Below are 16,489 nucleotides of genomic sequence, written 5' to 3'. Positions count from 1 at the left end.
CAGTAAACTAGTCTCACAAATTATAATTTATTAGTTTGTATTGATACACCAAGCACATTACATTTGTGAATAAAATGGCTTTAATTCTCCGTCTCTCACTACCTTCTAAATTTTTCTTCAGTTTTTTAAGGAAAAATAAAAGAAATCTCCATTTTTTAAAAAAAAAAAAGATTATCTTAATCTCATTTATGATTTGTTAAAAAAGAAAAAAGAAAAAAAAATACCCATTCATGATAACAGAGAATTTGAGATGGTAGTGCCTACAAAACTAAAAGCCAAAGTTTGTTCAGCAACTGATATGACACACACAAGCATGCCTCATACCAATTGTAATACAATTTTAAAAAAAAAAAAATTTTAAGCATAGCCTATAAATTATATAATTATACAAAAAAAATATTCTATGAAATGAGTTTGTGATCCATTCTATCGCGCATCTCACCGGACTTGAGACAATACAATAACTTTACAAACTAATTGATACATGCCACATCACTTGAGGAAAAAAAAAAAGAAACTACAAATACCAATCGAGCAGAGCTCACTCAACTCCTTTAGTTTTCCAGGTGTCAAATATAACTTTTAGGGAAAGGTGATGCTTAATTGCTCGATGCCGAGGATGTCGGCATTCCGGAACGACTGCTCTCAGCCATGTACTTGTGAAATGCCGACCGATTGCTCTCAGCCATGTACTTGTAAAATGCCGACCAGGGTGATGGCAGCCCTAAACAACGGTGATGAGCCACGTCCTTGCGGAGTGCCTCCTGCATGTCCACTTTAAGGAGGGCATCGGACCAATCACAATCCAAAAACTCATCAACCACTTCCGAGAAATGAAGGAAGTAGCAATCCACAAACTCTTCAGCCACATCTGAGCAATGAGGGAAGTAGCGTTGACCCGTCTCGACTACGATCACAGAAAGTTCAGCAAATGATCTAAGAAAATTATAAACATCCCAAGATTTTATTAAGAAATGCTATCGGCATTAACAAGGTCCCAGATTTCTGACTGCGGGTAAACATGGTATGGTCAAGAACCCTTATGTAATGCTCGCATCCTGTTTTGCTTTAAATGAATTTACTTAGTTTTGTTTCAGTGAAAGCTTTATTTATTCTTTATTTTATTGAATTAAATACTCCTAAAATTTGAAACTTGATTTGAATTTGTTTTTTTGAGATTTTATAACTGCCATTACCCGTTTACCACAACTGCCAATTTTAACTTCCCACTAAACTCCCTTTAAAATCAAACTAATGTACAACTTTCGGTTTAAAGAAGCAAAATTTACGTTCCAAAAAGCTTCTGTCTGAAACGTTTATGTTTTATATAAATCATGACTGTGTTTGAAAAATTACTCTGTTTCATTTGAAAGGTTAAATGAATTTTCTGAAAATATTGCACAAAGAATTCTTTTTGTTCGTTACGAATGTTTCTACTGATTGAGTTCATAGCTGACTCCTTGTCAATTGTTTTTCACAGATGGTAGCAATTATTAATTTGAAGAATGCTTCGGAAGGATTGAGCTTTCGTAAGGTTTCTGGCTAGATATTTTTAATAATTAGTCGTATGTATTACTGATTGAAGCTTGTGTTTTGGCATAGTTTTAAACAGTTGAATTCTGTTTATGTTTGTATCTAGAAGACTTCTATTAGTATTTTTTTAAAATCATGTAAGAAGGATTGTAAGATTTATTTGCTTATGAGGAAGTATTGCTCTATATTGATATGCTGAATAATTAGCTGTGCATAGTTTATGATTGAGAATTAAATTTTCAAAATTTTGTGAAATACATGAAAAGAGAAAGTAGATGACTTTTTGATATTTTGGAGATTTGGATTTACAGGCATTTAGTTTCACTCAGATTCGATATGTGTTCTAAGCCCTAATTGGGTCTGGGTGTCACACCTTCAGTCTAGAGGTAAAGAGTTGATCCCGTGAGATTTAGTGTTTCAGGGGTTAGGCATTGCTAACTCCTTGAAAGTTTTTGAAGAAAACCGTGAATTGATTCCTCTTTTTCTATCTTTCCAGAACAGTATGTACAGGGAATATATACAGCAAAATAGGAGAGAAAATAGGAGACTACATCTATCCTTTCTTAAATAATAGGAAACAAAATCTGGAAAGAATCTTAATGAATCTTCCAATTATAATTTAACTTATTCCTAAAAATAGCCTGGATTACAAATATATCCTAACTTTGAATCTTTATTTTCAACACTCCCCCTCAAGCTGGTGTGTGTATATCATACAAACCCAGCTTGTTACTTAAGTCTTCAAAGTTAGGTCTTGGCAGTGCTTTAGTAAGGATGTCTGCAATTTGCTGTCTAGTTGGAATGTACTTTAGTTCCACACTTCCACTAGTGACCTTCTCTGAGATGAAGTGCCTATCAATCTCGACATGTTTGGTTCAATCATGATGCACTGAGTTTTTAGCGATGCTGATGGCTGCTTGATTGTCACACCTCATTAGAATGGATGAAGGGCTGCACACACCGAGTTCCTTGAGTACACGCTTTATCCAAATTCCTTCACAGATTCCATTTGCCAAAGCTCTGAACTCTGCTTCTGCACTACTCCTAGCCAGAACTGATTGTTTCTTACTTCTCCAGGTTACTAGATTTCCCCAGACATAGGAACAGTAAGCAGATGTTGATCTTCTATTTGTGACGTCTCTGGCCCAGTATGCATCGGAGTAGATCTCAATATTCCTATATTCTGATTTCTTGAAAAACAATCCTTTTCCAGGTGTCATCTTCAGGTACTTCAGAATTCTAAAGACTGCATCCATGTGTTCCTCTGTAGGATTGTGCATGAATTGGCTCACAGCACTAACAGCAAAGCCTATGTCCGAACGGGTATGTGAGAGATAGATTAAACGACCAACCAGCCTTTGATATCTCCCCTTATTGACTGGAACACTATTCTCAACTGAGCCTAGTTTCTTGTAGGGATCCATAGGAGTATCAACTGGTTTGCACCCAATCATACCAGTCTCCTTTAGTAGGTCTATGGTGTATTTCCCCTAGGAGACAACAATTCCCTTTCTAGATCTTGCCACCTCCATCTCAAGAAAATATTTGGGATTCCCTAGATCTTTCACTTTGAATTCCTGAGCTAGCTGTTTCTTCAACTTCTGCAGTTCTTCCTCATCATTTCTTGAGAGAATGATGTCATCAACATATACGATTCGGAGAGAGATCTTTTTTGCTTGTGATGTTCGGAGGAATAGAGTGTGATCTGCCTGACACTGAGTGCAACCAAATCTCACAACTGCCTTCGCAAATCTATCAAACCATGCTCGAGGGGATTGCTTAAGCCCATACAAAGATTTCTTGAGCTTGCACACTTTATTTCCAGTGAGATTCAGATCAAGACCCTGGGGAACTTCCATAAACACTTCTTCTTCAAGATCGTCATTGAGAAACGCATTTTTTATATCTAGTTGGTATAAGTACCAATCTAGATTTACTGCTAAGGAGAGCAAGATTCTGATGGTGTTGAGCTTCGCAATCGGAGCAAAGGTTTCAAGATAATCAATCCCATATGACTGTGTGAACCCTTTAGCTACAAGACGAGCTTTGAGCCTCTCAACACTTCCATCTGCCTTGTATTTAACAGTAAAAATCCACTTACATCCAACTGGTCGTTTCCCTGCAGGAAGATCTGTTATAACCCATGTATCATTTTTCTCAAGAGCATTTATTTCTTCATGAACAGCTCTCTTCCACCCAAGATGACCGAGAGCCTCTTGTATATTGTTGGGAACATGTAGATTATCTAAAGAAGAAACAAAGGCTCGGTATGATGAGGACAAACCATCATATGAGACATATTTGGCAATTGGATGAGTGGTGCAACTTCGAACCCCCTTTCTTTCTGCAATTGATTTATTAGAATCATCAACACTTGGAACTATAAACTCAACCGAGGCAAGACTATCCATACATGTGTTGTCTTCACAAGAGCTTGGATTTGGTTCAGTTTCTTGGACATGTGGCTGAGTTCTGTGCTCTATTTGCTCTCCAGTTCTTCTCCTCCTATAAACATTGAGATTATCAACAGCAAGCTGTGGAAGAGGTGAGATTAGAGGCTGTAGTTGATGAGCTGATGGATGACGGGGTGACTCGGCTGATTGTGGTTGGGAGGACTCAGATGACTCAAAAGGCTGTGAAGATGTTGGGAGGATTGCTGATTGTGGTTGTTGGATAAATTGATCATGTGTGGTGGTTGAGTTATGAGGGGTTTCTAGCCAAGATTGCCAAGAAGATTCCCAAGGCTGATGTTCGCTCGTACTCTCTCTCTGAACAGCAGTTTTGGAATAGAAAGACAGGTTTTCAACAAATGTTACATCTCTGGAAATGTATATTTTTCTGGTGTGAGGAGAATAGCATTTGTATCCTTTTTTTATGTGGAGAATAGCCTAAAAATATACACTTGAGAGATCGGGGATCAAGTTTGGTCTTGTGTTGAGAGTGAACATGGACATATGCTGTGCAACCGAATATTTTTTGTGGTAAATCTGCTGAAACAGTCCTAGTGTGTGGAAAGAAATTGAGAAGAACTTTTCTTGGGCAATGAAACCCCAAAATTCTAGAAGGCATTCGGTTGATTAAGTAGGCTGCAGTGAGAACAGCTTCACCCCAGAAAAAATTAGGAACATGAGACAAGAACAAAAGACAGCGAGCCACTTCAAGAAGGTGTTTGTTTTTGCGTTCAGCGACCCCATTTTGTTGCGGGGTGTCAACACAAGAACTTATGTGAAGAATGCCTTGATGGAGAATATACAAGCTGAGGGAGTCTTTGAAATATTCCTTGTCATTGTCGGTTTTAAGGACTTGGATTTTGGTATTGAATTGGGTTTAAATCATGGCGTTAAAGTTTTGGAAGATTTGACTAACTTCGGATTTATTTTTCATGAAAAACACCCAAGTGAGACGAGTATGATCATCCATAAATGGCAAAAACCAGAGAGCCCCAGAAACATTTTTAATTCTTGAGGGACCCCACACATCACTGTGAATTAAAGCAAATGGACGAGAAGGCTTATACTTAACACTTGAATAAACATTTTGAGTATGTTTTGCAAATTGACAAATTTCACAATTAAAGGATAAAGGGTTTTATTAATGAATAGATTGGGAAAAAATTTTGCGAGATACATGAAACTAGGATGACCTAATCGATAGTGTAATAGAACAATTTCACTATCATTATTGACATTTGGACTAACAATAGAATGAGGATAACTAGTTGACAGACTATTGGACTTGGCACAGTTTGCTCTCGAATCTTGTATGAAGGAGGATTGATCGCTTTTGAGTAGATAGAGTCCAGAACATAGCTCAGCACTGCCAATCGTCTTCCCCGAATCCAAGTCCTGAAAAACACACATATTTGGATAGAATTTAGTTACACAATTCTGATCACGAGTGAATTTACTGATTGAAAGTAAATTGCAAGCCAAATTAGGCACATAAAGTACAGAATTAAGGTGTAACTCCTTAGTGAGTCTGATGGAACCTGTCCCCGGTATTTTTGTGTGAGAGCCATCTGCGATCCAGACTGAAGTGCTGTTGATGCTAGCTTTATAATTCTGCAACATTGAGACATCTCCAGTCATGTGATCAAAAGCACCAGTGTCAATTATCCAGGGTTTGCTTGCTCCATTAGTGGCTGCAAATGCTGAATGAGTCTCTTTCTGAGCCACTAGACTTGTCCCTGCATTGGAGTTCAAAGTGGGTTGATCGAAAAGCTTTTGAAGAATCTTCATTTGCTCCTTGCTGAATGGATTTGGCTCGGGTAGGGCCTGATTGTCCGTGGTGGATGCTGCATGAGCACGAGATTCACGGTCACCTTTGGAACGAGGTTTCCAATCAGCAGGTTTGCCATAAATTTTCCAGCAAGTCTCCTTATAGTGGCATGCCTTACGACAGTGATCGCACCATGGTCTTTCTTTCTTTGTGCGATTTTCACTAACCCCTATAGAGTTGGATGCACGGGCAGCAAGTGCAGAGGCGTCCAGTGTTGGTTCTGATGACCCCATCATCACCTTTTTCCTGCTTTCTTCACGCCTAACTTCAGAAAAGGCTTCACGAGGACGCGGTAGAGGCTTTGTCCCGAGTACACGGCTCCTAACCTGATCAAGATCTTTATTGAGTCCGAGGAGAAATTTAAATATTCTCTTCTGTTCCACAATCTTTTTGTACAAGGTTGTATCATCGGTGCACTTCCAAGGGTATGTTTCAAATAGATCAAGGTGTTGCCAATGCCTAGTCAGAGTATTAAAGTACTGAGTGACAGATTGTTCTCCTTGGCGGAAGTCATGAAGGATGGTTTCAATCTGGAATAACTCTAATGTGTTCTCAGAGCTAGAATAGGTTTCCTTTGCAGCATCCCATATGTCCTTTGCAGTCCCAAACAGAAGAAAATTCTCACCAATATCATTGTTCATGGAATTGATAAGCCATGACATGATCATGTTGGTCTCTGACTTCCACCTTTTGAAACTAGGATCTGAAACCTCTGGCATGGCCGCCTCACCCGTGAGATAATCATCCTTACCCTTGCCACAGATGAACATCATGACAGATTGTGACCACTGGAGATAATTGTGGCCGTTCAATTTATGACTGGTAATTAAGATCGGTGAAGAATCAATTCCACCATGAGTTGCAGTCTCCACGTTTCCTTTAGACTGTGATATTGTAACGGATGTTGATGAAGAAGCCATCTCGTATTTTGTCACAGAGAATACAATTGATGGGAGAGGAAGGAAGGTGGATACTGTTGAAAGGAGGTGGTAGAGGAGAAGAAGGAAATGGCGGCTGATAGGAGAACTAGGGTTTAGAGCCTAGCTCTAATACCATGAAGAAAATCGTGAATTGGTTCCTCTTTTTCTATCTTTCCAGAATAGTATGTACAGGGAATATATACAGCAAAATAGGAGAGAAAATAAGAGACTACATCTATCCTTTCCTAAATAATAGGAAACAAAATCTGGAAAGAATCCTAATGAATCTTCCCATTATAATTTAACTTATTCCTAAAAATAGCCTGGATTACAAATATATCCTAACTTTGAATCTTTATTTTCAACAGTTTTGAAGGACACTGATTATGTAGGCATATCTGCGACAAATGTCTTAGTGATATAAAGAAAGGTTCTACCATTTTGTTGAGATATCAATGTACTAACAATTACCCTTTCTCTTTTGATACATCTGATTACACCTAACAGAGCACTATAAAGAAATTCCAATTGGAAGGAGAAACCTGGATACATGTATTAGTTAATTATAAAGATAATCAGTAAATAGAAGGGTGCAAAAGTTAATAAAGTATATAAATACCTGATTTACGCAGAGTTAGCAGTCTCAATTGGCGGCTCTTGGCTTGCATAGAGGGCGTTTCATTCAAATCAATCTCCTTTAAGTTCCCACTTAGTCCTTTCTGACCTAATGCTGAAAGGCCAGTGGCGGTAACTGCACCTGCTATTTCCATAGCTACTCTAGCTTCAGAAGGAAACAACCGTACAAAAGCCACTGCAAAATATTAAGAAGCTGTTATGGCACTCATCCAGGATAGTTTTGGAAAACAAAAAACAAAAAAACAAAAAAACAAAAAAAAAAGTTTTTGCTGACAAAGTCTTGTACAATTATTTATCAAAAACCAGTTCGGTGCAAACCACCAAGCCTAGATCAGATGGATTCAGAATTCTCTATTCCAAAAAAGGGGATCAAATCACATGACTGGCCAACAGTGTGCCCCAAGCAATGAGCCCATGCGTGTTTGAGATGCTAAAATGAAGGGACTCAAACTGTTGAGAAGATGATTTACTAATACCAGTAAAGGAATATCACCTCTATTTTCCATATGAAGGGACAAACAAACAGTAGAAAGAAGTGTGCATAGCACAAACTCTGAGAAGGTGATGAACTAATACCAGTAAAGAAATATCACCTTTTTTTTCCAGATAGTTCAGCTTCCATTGGAAATCATCATCCATCACCTCTGATGACATTGCCAAGTTCTCAGACATGGAGTTCCTTCTCATCTCTCTCTCAAGGACATCAATGCATAACCGGTCTTTGTTAGTTCCCTGCCCCTGCTTTGTAGCTTCAAGATAATCCTTTCGCCTTGTCATTCTCCGACAGATTGCTACAGCTGTTTGCCCATCTGATGTAGTTTCTGATGCGCATGCTCCCTTGCTCAGCAGAGTCACCATCACTTCTGGCTCATTACGCCTTGCAGCCACATGAAGCACCGCACGTCCTCTTGCATCCTTAAGATTGAGACCAGCCGAGTCCATATTGAGCACTTCCTTAAAAACCTTAGGGCTGCAGTAGGCAGCAGCATAGTGCAGAGCGTAAGCATCATCCAGAGTGACATTAGATACATCCAGAAGAAGCTTCAACAGTTCAACATCATCAGAGTCCAGCGCCTTGTGGATTCTTCTGACTATTTTTGCATGCATAGGATCCACTTCTGCTATATTTGCTTCAGACTCCTGGTTAGATTTGACACGGAGTGATTTGATTTCACTTGAAACTTCATCAGGAAGCTCTTTCTCGAGACAAACATTGTCAAGATTTGATCCTGCAATTCTCTGGATGCAGTAAGAACGGAGCATGTTTAGTTGGCAATGGAAGGCAGCCACGAGAATTGGGATTACATCTTCCGCAAGAGCCTTCCCAACCATGCCCATAAGCCAATACTGCACGGACAGATAAGAGTTTTGATTCAGAATAATATATTCAAAATTCAAATACCCCATAGTGGGTAATTATTGGTAAACATAGTAAAGTGTATAAAAAATGCTACACGGACAGATAGAGTTTTGATTCAGAATAATATATTCAAATTTCAAATACTTAAAGGGGATAATCTGTGCACGAAAATAATAATGAGGGGGAAAATCAGTGCCATGCTTATCGAACCTAAATGCCGATGGACCAATGTTCAGAGACACAAGCTCGGCTACACAAGATGTTATTCTACAGCATTAATGATTTGCTAGGTTATAGCCTGGACGGGAAAAAAGAGAATCTCTCGCATTCGCATTAACTGTTGAGCTTGAAAGCATGAGAGAACTAACTATCAAGTGAGTGAGAAAATCGGATAAAACAACCTAAATAACAGAACAGTCAAGCCAGAGCATGAACTGACACCCACCCAAATGAAAATTGGTGGTCAAGTAAATTTTTTTCCAGAAGAAGCCTTCCAATGCTAGTCTCCAATAGACCGTTTCATAATCGGGCAATTTAATAAAAGTGAGATGAGTGAATCAACAAAGGAAAGGCGAAGTTTGTCAAAGTTCCAATATACAGATATAGAATAACATATCATTCACTAGAAACAGAGCACCATTTTTGGACAGTAAGTAACAGCTAGACATCCTTGGAAGGCTTGAACAAATCTATGAAGCCTACAGACAGGAGTGACAATTTTCCTTGGTTAGAAACTCAACGCAAAAGCTTTTGTGATAGGATAGGTGCACTTATCAAATTCAGACTCATGTAATCTATACCTTTTTGGTTAGTTTTTATCATTCTTGGGTGTCAGTGTGGGCAAGTTTGATTCCTAGAATTCGCTGCCCATCATCATCATTTTTGTCTCTGTCAAAATTAAACAACAGTGCAAGATAAGTCGAAGTTTCGGGCTCTACATTATCTACACTTTTAACAAGCTAATTTTGGATCTACTACAATGCCTAATATTGCGGTCCACCGAAGTTGCTTTACATTTACTTGCTTCGAAACGAGCTCTGAAACGAGCTCTTTGCAATACAAATAGCGGGGAAGCACAATTACCTGAAACTCTGAAACGAGCTCTGTCATCTGAAAAGCAGCAGAAGCATACATCAACTCAATAGCATAATTAATAGCAGGACGGCAAGCAACATGAGCACAAGCATCATCAACACACGTGGACACTTCTGGAGGACAAACATCATGAGCATATCGTATTCCAGTGTAAATATAATGCAAGGTATCATTGAAAGCTTCATATCCAACCTTCCCATGAGGCACCAAATCAGTCAAAAGATACTTGGGTTTCCAATCATTTCTCAAATTAAAAAGCCGACGAAAAAATTGACTGCGCTCAGACAATATGCTGCGATTAACCGCCACTGATTTGCCCTCAACAACAATCTCAGCTTCAAGCCATGTCTCTTTGGGATTGCTGCTTTGCATCCATAAGTTCAAATTATCAAGATCACAAGTGCCTGTTGATTGATTAGTGGACCAACAAGTCGGATATGATGAGTCAAAACTCAAAGATGCTGACTTTTCGTTCGCATTTTCCATGATACCATCAAGAACCATATTCAAACTGAATCTATATATATATATATATATCAAGAAAGACTAATATCAATCACAATGAAATGCTTATAACTGAAGCTTGAATCGCGATCTACCCATGTGATTTAAAGATGAAAGTTTGACCCAAGTTCACCCGTCGTGAAGGGGTAATTTACAGTTTCCTCCCCTGAGTTTTGGCGTATCTCCACTATGATAGAAAGTATCAGCGTATCTCCGATTTCCCCCCCGATTGCTCGTAGACTGTTTTGTTGACCGTTTGTTGACTACTGAAAAGACAAAGATACCCCTCACGCTAAATCAAGAACTGAAAGCTCAAAGTTTCGGCTGCGGTAATGTGCCTTAGCGTTAAAGGGTCAAGTACTTTCGAAATGACAAAGCACCACGGACAATGACATTACCGAGTCATTAAAAAATAATAATAATAATAATAAATTAAATACAAGTATACAACTCTATTACTTTGCCAGCTATAAATTGTTACATTTCCAAACAAAAAATAAATAGATAGATTGATTTGTGGAGTAAGATTTCTCATCTAGGACTGGCGAGCACCCGAATGGCTGGAGTCACCAACAACAATTTATGAGCCACTGTGTCTTGGTTTCTTCACTGAATTGCTGGATGATTAGCTTTGGTCTTTGAAGCTGAAATTTTCACCTTGAAGATCTGAGAAAATAATTAAATGAAGTAATATGACATACAATAAATTCAACAAAATAAAAAGGACAAATTGAACTATTTAGCAATGTTGCAATTACCAAATCAGTAAGCAGAACAATTACTTGATAAGACTTTTGACTTGTCTAACCCAACATTGTACCCAGTTCTACACTCTACCATGAAGCTTATGAAGCCAAACTTAGTTTAACCTAACGACCCTGTTAACTCAGTTAAAAGAAACCACTGAAATAAGACGACTCTAATAGAATAAATTTTTGAAAAGGTTTAGCATTATAGTATGAAGGGTGAGACTGTTTACAATTTTGTATTCTAAAAAACACTATAAACACCAATGGTTGAATGAGATTTTGAATTATTAAAATATTTATAATTAAATTTATTGTTAGTGACAAACTTGTATATATATGACAATTGAAAAGATATATATACAAACTTACACTCATTTGACTAAAAATTATTTCATCATAAATCCTGACTGTGTTAATTTCCACATTCATAAACGTTCATTAATCTCACTTTACATTTTTCTTTTCAACAATTATCATAAATATATACAAAATAAAGTAATTATTTAGTAAGTGATAGTCTTCATAGAGCTATATGGTTAATACACAATTTAAAAATTATTTTACAAAGACTCGCAGAATTTTACCACATGTTCAAGTGCTATGATGGGCACACTGCAAAATAATCAAAAAGAAATTTATTAGTATTAATCAATACTTTTTTTTTTTATGTCATGGTCCAAAAAATGACTCTCATTTTAAGGGAGGAAGGCTACGATGGCCCGTGAATAATGAGAATGACCAAATTACAATGGTCAATTCTAGCTGCCTTCTAGCATCAGAATTTAGATATAAAAATAATTAATTTCAATTGTTTGGGGAAGAAATGGAAGGTCAATAATGGAGCACCACATGTCAATGAAAAATTACACGACTGATCAGAGGGTACCCGACCTATACTTGATACACCTGATAGTCAAATTAGTACGCAGAGTACTCCGAAAAAGAAGGGACAGTTAGCTGCCATGCCTGCCAAAAAGTAAGGGACAATACACCAAGGATAGTGGTTTGCCAAACAGCCTCTACTAAAGTATCAAAGACCACCATACAAAATGCGCCACATGTAAAATATAATAAACCCAACAAATAACGCCCTACTTGTCCTCCAAGCACACTCTCATTACTCCAAATGAATATACAAGCCAAAGGAATATCATATTCTTAAGGGCTGACCAATAAAATTTCTCCAAGTGGCAGACGATCAGGGCAACCAGGGCGCTCTATGTGAAGGCACTCATGTTCTATTTTTCTCACTCATAAATACTTACAACAATACACACACAAAAAAGGGGCGGAGGCTTTTTTTCAACCTCCAGCTGCCATTGTTAAGGGCTTCCAAGCTCTTAATATCCAAAATATTGCCCATAAACTGACACTCATAAAGCCAGACGGCTACAGAAAAGGAGAATAGACATTGGATATGGGTCAATAAACTATTAAGCTAATTAATGCACATAAAGGAATCTGCTAGAGCTAGTTGTATAGCCCTTACCAGAGAACTCACAGAAGCATTCAGTTTCCTAAAAGGAGATAACTTCAAACATAAACATTTTGATAGGCAGCAAAACACATAAAATAGCTTCACTTGCCATTAAGTAATATGCTAGTATTGACTTACAAGATAGCAACTGATGATTCGTTCAGTTGCACATACATATTCCTAAAGTCTTAACTTTCAAATCGATTGCTGCTCATTCCTTTATTTAGAAACATACACGATGGTGATTAATCCAGATCTCTACGATGCCATTCAATTTTCATATTCTCATAATCATAAATTCATTTTAAGAATATCTACTCCACTATTAAGAACACAAGCTTGATCAAACAATACTATTAGCTCATAAGTTCATCAATGCCAGCAGCTGCTTAAATAAATTAACAAACCCATTTTCATTTTAATTAATAAAAAAACCACCAGCAGTAGAGCAACTTCTTCAACACATCAACAAACCCATTTTCATTTTAATCAACAAACAACACCGGCAACAGACCAGATTCTTCGACAAACTAATAATGGAATATTTATTAGTTTGCATTGTTGCACTAAACACATTATATTTGTGAATATAATCACTCTATTTCTCCATCTCTCACTACTTTCTAAATTTTTCTTGATTTTTTCAAGGAAAAAAGAATGCCGATGAGGATGAACGTTTGTTCTCAGCCATATACTTGTAAAATGCCGATGAGGATGATGACGGCCCTGAACGATTGTCAGAAGCCATGTCCTTGCAAAATGCCTCCCGCACGTGGAAGCAAGCCCTTTTAAGTTTCTGCGCTTCCGGAGTACCAAATTCCAGAAGAGAAGCATCAGACCAATCACAATTCATAAACTCCTCAATGACTTTGGAGCAGTGAGGGAAGTAGCGTCGACCCGTCTCGACTGCAATCATAGAAAGTTCAGTAAATGCTCTAAGAAAATACCATTTTGTTGAGATATCAATGTACTAAAAATTAACCTCTCTCTTTGGATACAAAAATCGCTAATTACAAAGGTACAAAAACTAATAAGGTATATAAATACCTGTTTTAAGCAGAGCTTGCAGTCTCTTGGCTTGCATAGAGGGTGTTTCATTCAAATCAACCTCCTTTAAGTTCCCACTTGATCCTTTTGATTTTGATGCTGAAAGGCCAGTACAAAAATTGGTGGCATTTGCATCTGCTATGTCCATAGCTATTCTAGCTTCAGAAGGAAACAGCCACCGCGCAAAAGACACTGCAAAACATTAAGAAGCTTTTATGGCACTCATACATGATAGGAATAAATTATTTTGTATCTCAATTCTTTTTTTTTTTTTGGGTGTGTTGGGGGGGGGGAGTATTGACAACAAAGACTGGGCTGTAACACTGAGACTAAATCCTAGTGCAATTATTTATTAAAACTAGTTCAGTCGAAACCCCCATGCCCAGATCATATGGATGCACAATTGCCTATCCAAGATAGTGGATGGAATTATGGCTGGCTAACAGTTTGCCACAAGCAATTACTGGCTTCCAAAAATTAATGCGATTTGTTCTGGAAACTGTTTTCCATTACATTCTTCTATAGGTACCGAGAATGATAAAATGGATCATTCCAGATGCTTCGGATGCAATAAAATTCATTCTTTCTAATATCGCACTACATTAACATATACACTCTAATCCCAAGTCCTGAAACATAAAACAAAAGTTCACTTCACACACTCATAAAGCAAGACGGCTACAGAAAAGGAGAATAGACATTGGATATGGGTCAATAAACTATTAAGCTAATTAATGCACATAAAGGAATCTGTTAGAGCTGGTTGTATAGCCCTTACCAGAGAACTCACAGAAGCATTCAATTTCCTAAAAGGAGATAACTTCAAACATAAACATTTTGATAGGCAGCAAAACACATAAAATAGTTTCACTTGCCATTAAGTAATATGCTAGTATTGACTTACAAGATAGCAACTGATGATTCGTTCAGTTGCACATACATATTCCTAAAGTCTTAATTTTCAAATCGATTGCTGCTCATTCCTTTATTTAGAAACATACACGATGGTGATTAATCCAGATCTCTACGATGCCATTCAATTTTCATATTCTCATAATCATAAATTCATTTTTAAGAATATCAACTCCACTATTAAGAACACAAGCTTGATCAAACAATACTATTAGCTCATAAGTTCATCAATTGGATAAATAAAGTCACAATAACAATGCCAGGAGCTGCTTGAATAAATTAACAAACCCATTTTCATTTTAATTAATAAAAAAACACCAGCAGTAGAGCAACTTCTTCAACACATCAACAAACCCATTCTCATTTTGATCAGCAAACAACACCGGCAACAGAGCAGATTCTTCGACAAACTAATAAACCCATTTTCATTTTTGAATAACAAAATAATGCCCATTTTCATTTTACCCTTGATTCATCACCTGTTCTTTTCTTATCCGATCCTCTGAGCTCAAGTTGCAGGATTACGGTTGATTTGTTTATCCTCATAGCATTTAGAGATGGAGTATGTATGTGTTTTCGTTTGTATTTTCCATGACAATATCGAGAATCATAAAAAAACTGAATTTTATATATCAATAAGAAATATCAATCACAATGCAAGGTTTATGACTGAAGCTTGAATCGTGATTTACCTATATCATTTAAAAATGAAAGTTCGACCCAAGTTCACAAATCATGGAGCAAGCAAGCATCAAAGAAACAGAGGTGAATAATATATTTCGATCAAAAGCGACTCAAAAAAATTCGATTTTTTAATTGCCCACTTGGTAAAGCAATAAAAAGAATCTTGAAAAAAAAATTAAAAAAAGCATGAAAATAGAAAAAGCCGAAAGATGCTTTTCTCAGAAGGAAGGAGTGTAAGCATAATAGAAATTAGTAACAATATGATATAGCTTAGAGACACCTTCAAATGTTAGTATAACCATTAATAAAAGTAGATCTTTCAGTATGATACGTCACTCAAAGCCCCTTTTAAGCTCATGAGAATCAGACTTTGTGTGTGTGTGTGTGTGTGTGTGTGTGTGTGTGTGTGTAACATGATATTTATTTAGTGATAAATTTTACAGTTTTAGGCTTAATTTATTGCATCCTTTCACTAGCTCATAATTTGATAAAAAAATTTCTGTTGAGTAATGTATGATATATGAAGTACTATTTTGTCTTCAATTTAAAAAAAAAAAAAACTAACCAAGACGTGGGTCTAGTTATGGTGCATCTGTGATATTATACTACAGCTGCATCCAGCCATTAGATTTAGTTATGGTGACAATTGGTGGTTGGATCTAATGGTTGGGTGCAGCTGTAGTATGGTACCACAGTTGCACTATAGTTTTACCCACAAGAGGTTTATAATAAAATAAATTTTTAAAAAGGTTTAGCATTTTACTGTTTCCTTTACAGTTAAGGGTGAGACTGTTAACAATTTGACATAAAATTATTTCATTATAAACCCTAGTTGTGTTAATGTCCATCCATCTTACTTTTCATTTTTGCCCCAATAATTATCATAAATACATACAAAATAAGGTAATAATTTAGTGGGCGATAGTTTGTATAAAATTGTCTAGTTAATACACAAATTACATATTATTTTACAAAGAGTCACATAATTTTACCACATGTTCAGTTATTAATTGTAATGATAGTTACTGTTACTCACTAGACTACAAAATAATTGAAAGATATTTATTAGTATTAATTGATACTATTTTTATTATGTCGTAGTCCAAAAAATGACTCACATTTTAATGGAGGGATGACTCACATTTTAATGGAGGGAAGGCTACGATGGCCAGTGAATAATGAGGAAGACAAAATTACAATGCTCAATTCCAGCGGCCTTCAAGCATCAGAATTTGGGTATAAAAATATTTAATTTTAGTTTTCCTTTTTTTTCACTTAAAAAAATGAGAAGCTC

At 36.8% G+C, this 16,489-nt stretch overlaps 2 protein-coding genes across 3 annotated transcripts; both read right to left on the bottom strand.

Moving 5' to 3' along the window:
• Positions 1 to 475: 475 nt before the first annotated feature.
• Positions 476 to 10,383, bottom strand: LOC18045548 (BTB/POZ domain and ankyrin repeat-containing protein NPR2). Of its 2 annotated transcripts, none has more exons than XM_024185676.1 (4): positions 9,811 to 10,383; positions 7,961 to 8,714; positions 7,351 to 7,542; positions 476 to 907 (listed from the first exon to the last, which is right to left on the bottom strand). In XM_024185676.1, exons 1-4 carry the CDS (start codon positions 10,324 to 10,326, stop codon positions 600 to 602), a joined length of 1,770 nt encoding a protein of 589 aa, XP_024041444.1. In that variant the 5' UTR covers positions 10,327 to 10,383; the 3' UTR covers positions 476 to 599. The 2 variants fall into 2 exon arrangements, with proteins under 2 accessions (XP_024041444.1, XP_024041445.1); XM_024185677.1 differs by lacking the exon at positions 476 to 907 and adding an exon at positions 5,125 to 5,378 and having other exon boundaries at positions 9,811 to 10,382.
• A 2,538-nt stretch (positions 10,384 to 12,921) lies between these two features.
• Positions 12,922 to 15,500, bottom strand: LOC18045547 (BTB/POZ domain and ankyrin repeat-containing protein NPR3). The gene is made up of 3 exons (XM_024185680.1): positions 14,991 to 15,500; positions 13,600 to 13,791; positions 12,922 to 13,458 (listed from the first exon to the last, which is right to left on the bottom strand). Exons 1-3 carry the CDS (start codon positions 15,055 to 15,057, stop codon positions 13,196 to 13,198), a joined length of 522 nt encoding a protein of 173 aa, XP_024041448.1. The 5' UTR covers positions 15,058 to 15,500; the 3' UTR covers positions 12,922 to 13,195.
• Positions 15,501 to 16,489: the final 989 nt, after the last annotated feature.

The sequence above is a fragment of the Citrus clementina genome, unplaced genomic scaffold (genome assembly GCF_000493195.1).
Source record: "Citrus clementina cultivar Clemenules unplaced genomic scaffold, Citrus_clementina_v1.0 scaffold_4, whole genome shotgun sequence".
In the NCBI taxonomy this organism is placed as follows: domain Eukaryota; kingdom Viridiplantae; phylum Streptophyta; class Magnoliopsida; order Sapindales; family Rutaceae; genus Citrus; species Citrus x clementina.
Note: the sequence above shows the minus strand (reverse complement) of the source record. Positions and strands in the feature narration are given on the sequence as shown.

Excerpts from the sequence above, each read along its gene's own strand:
- LOC18045547 (XM_024185680.1), bottom strand. The coding sequence starts at position 15,057 with ATGAGGATAAACAAATCAACCGTAATCCTGCAACTTGAGCTCAGAGGA. Across the intron at positions 13,792-14,990 it reads ATCGGATAAGAAAAGAACAG|TGTCTTTTGCGCGGTGGCTG; the intron begins GTGATGAATCAA and ends AATGTTTTGCAG. Across the intron at positions 13,459-13,599 it reads GCAAGCTCTGCTTAAAACAG|TCGAGACGGGTCGACGCTAC; the intron begins GTATTTATATAC and ends CTATGATTGCAG.
- LOC18045548 (XM_024185676.1), bottom strand. The coding sequence starts at position 10,326 with ATGGTTCTTGATGGTATCATGGAAAATGCGAACGAAAAGTCAGCATCT. Across the intron at positions 7,543-7,960 it reads GAACTATCTGGAAAAAAAAG|TGGCTTTTGTACGGTTGTTT; the intron begins GTGATATTTCTT and ends AATATTTTGCAG. Across the intron at positions 908-7,350 it reads GCTAACTCTGCGTAAATCAG|TCGAGACGGGTCAACGCTAC; the intron begins GTATTTATATAC and ends CTGTGATCGTAG.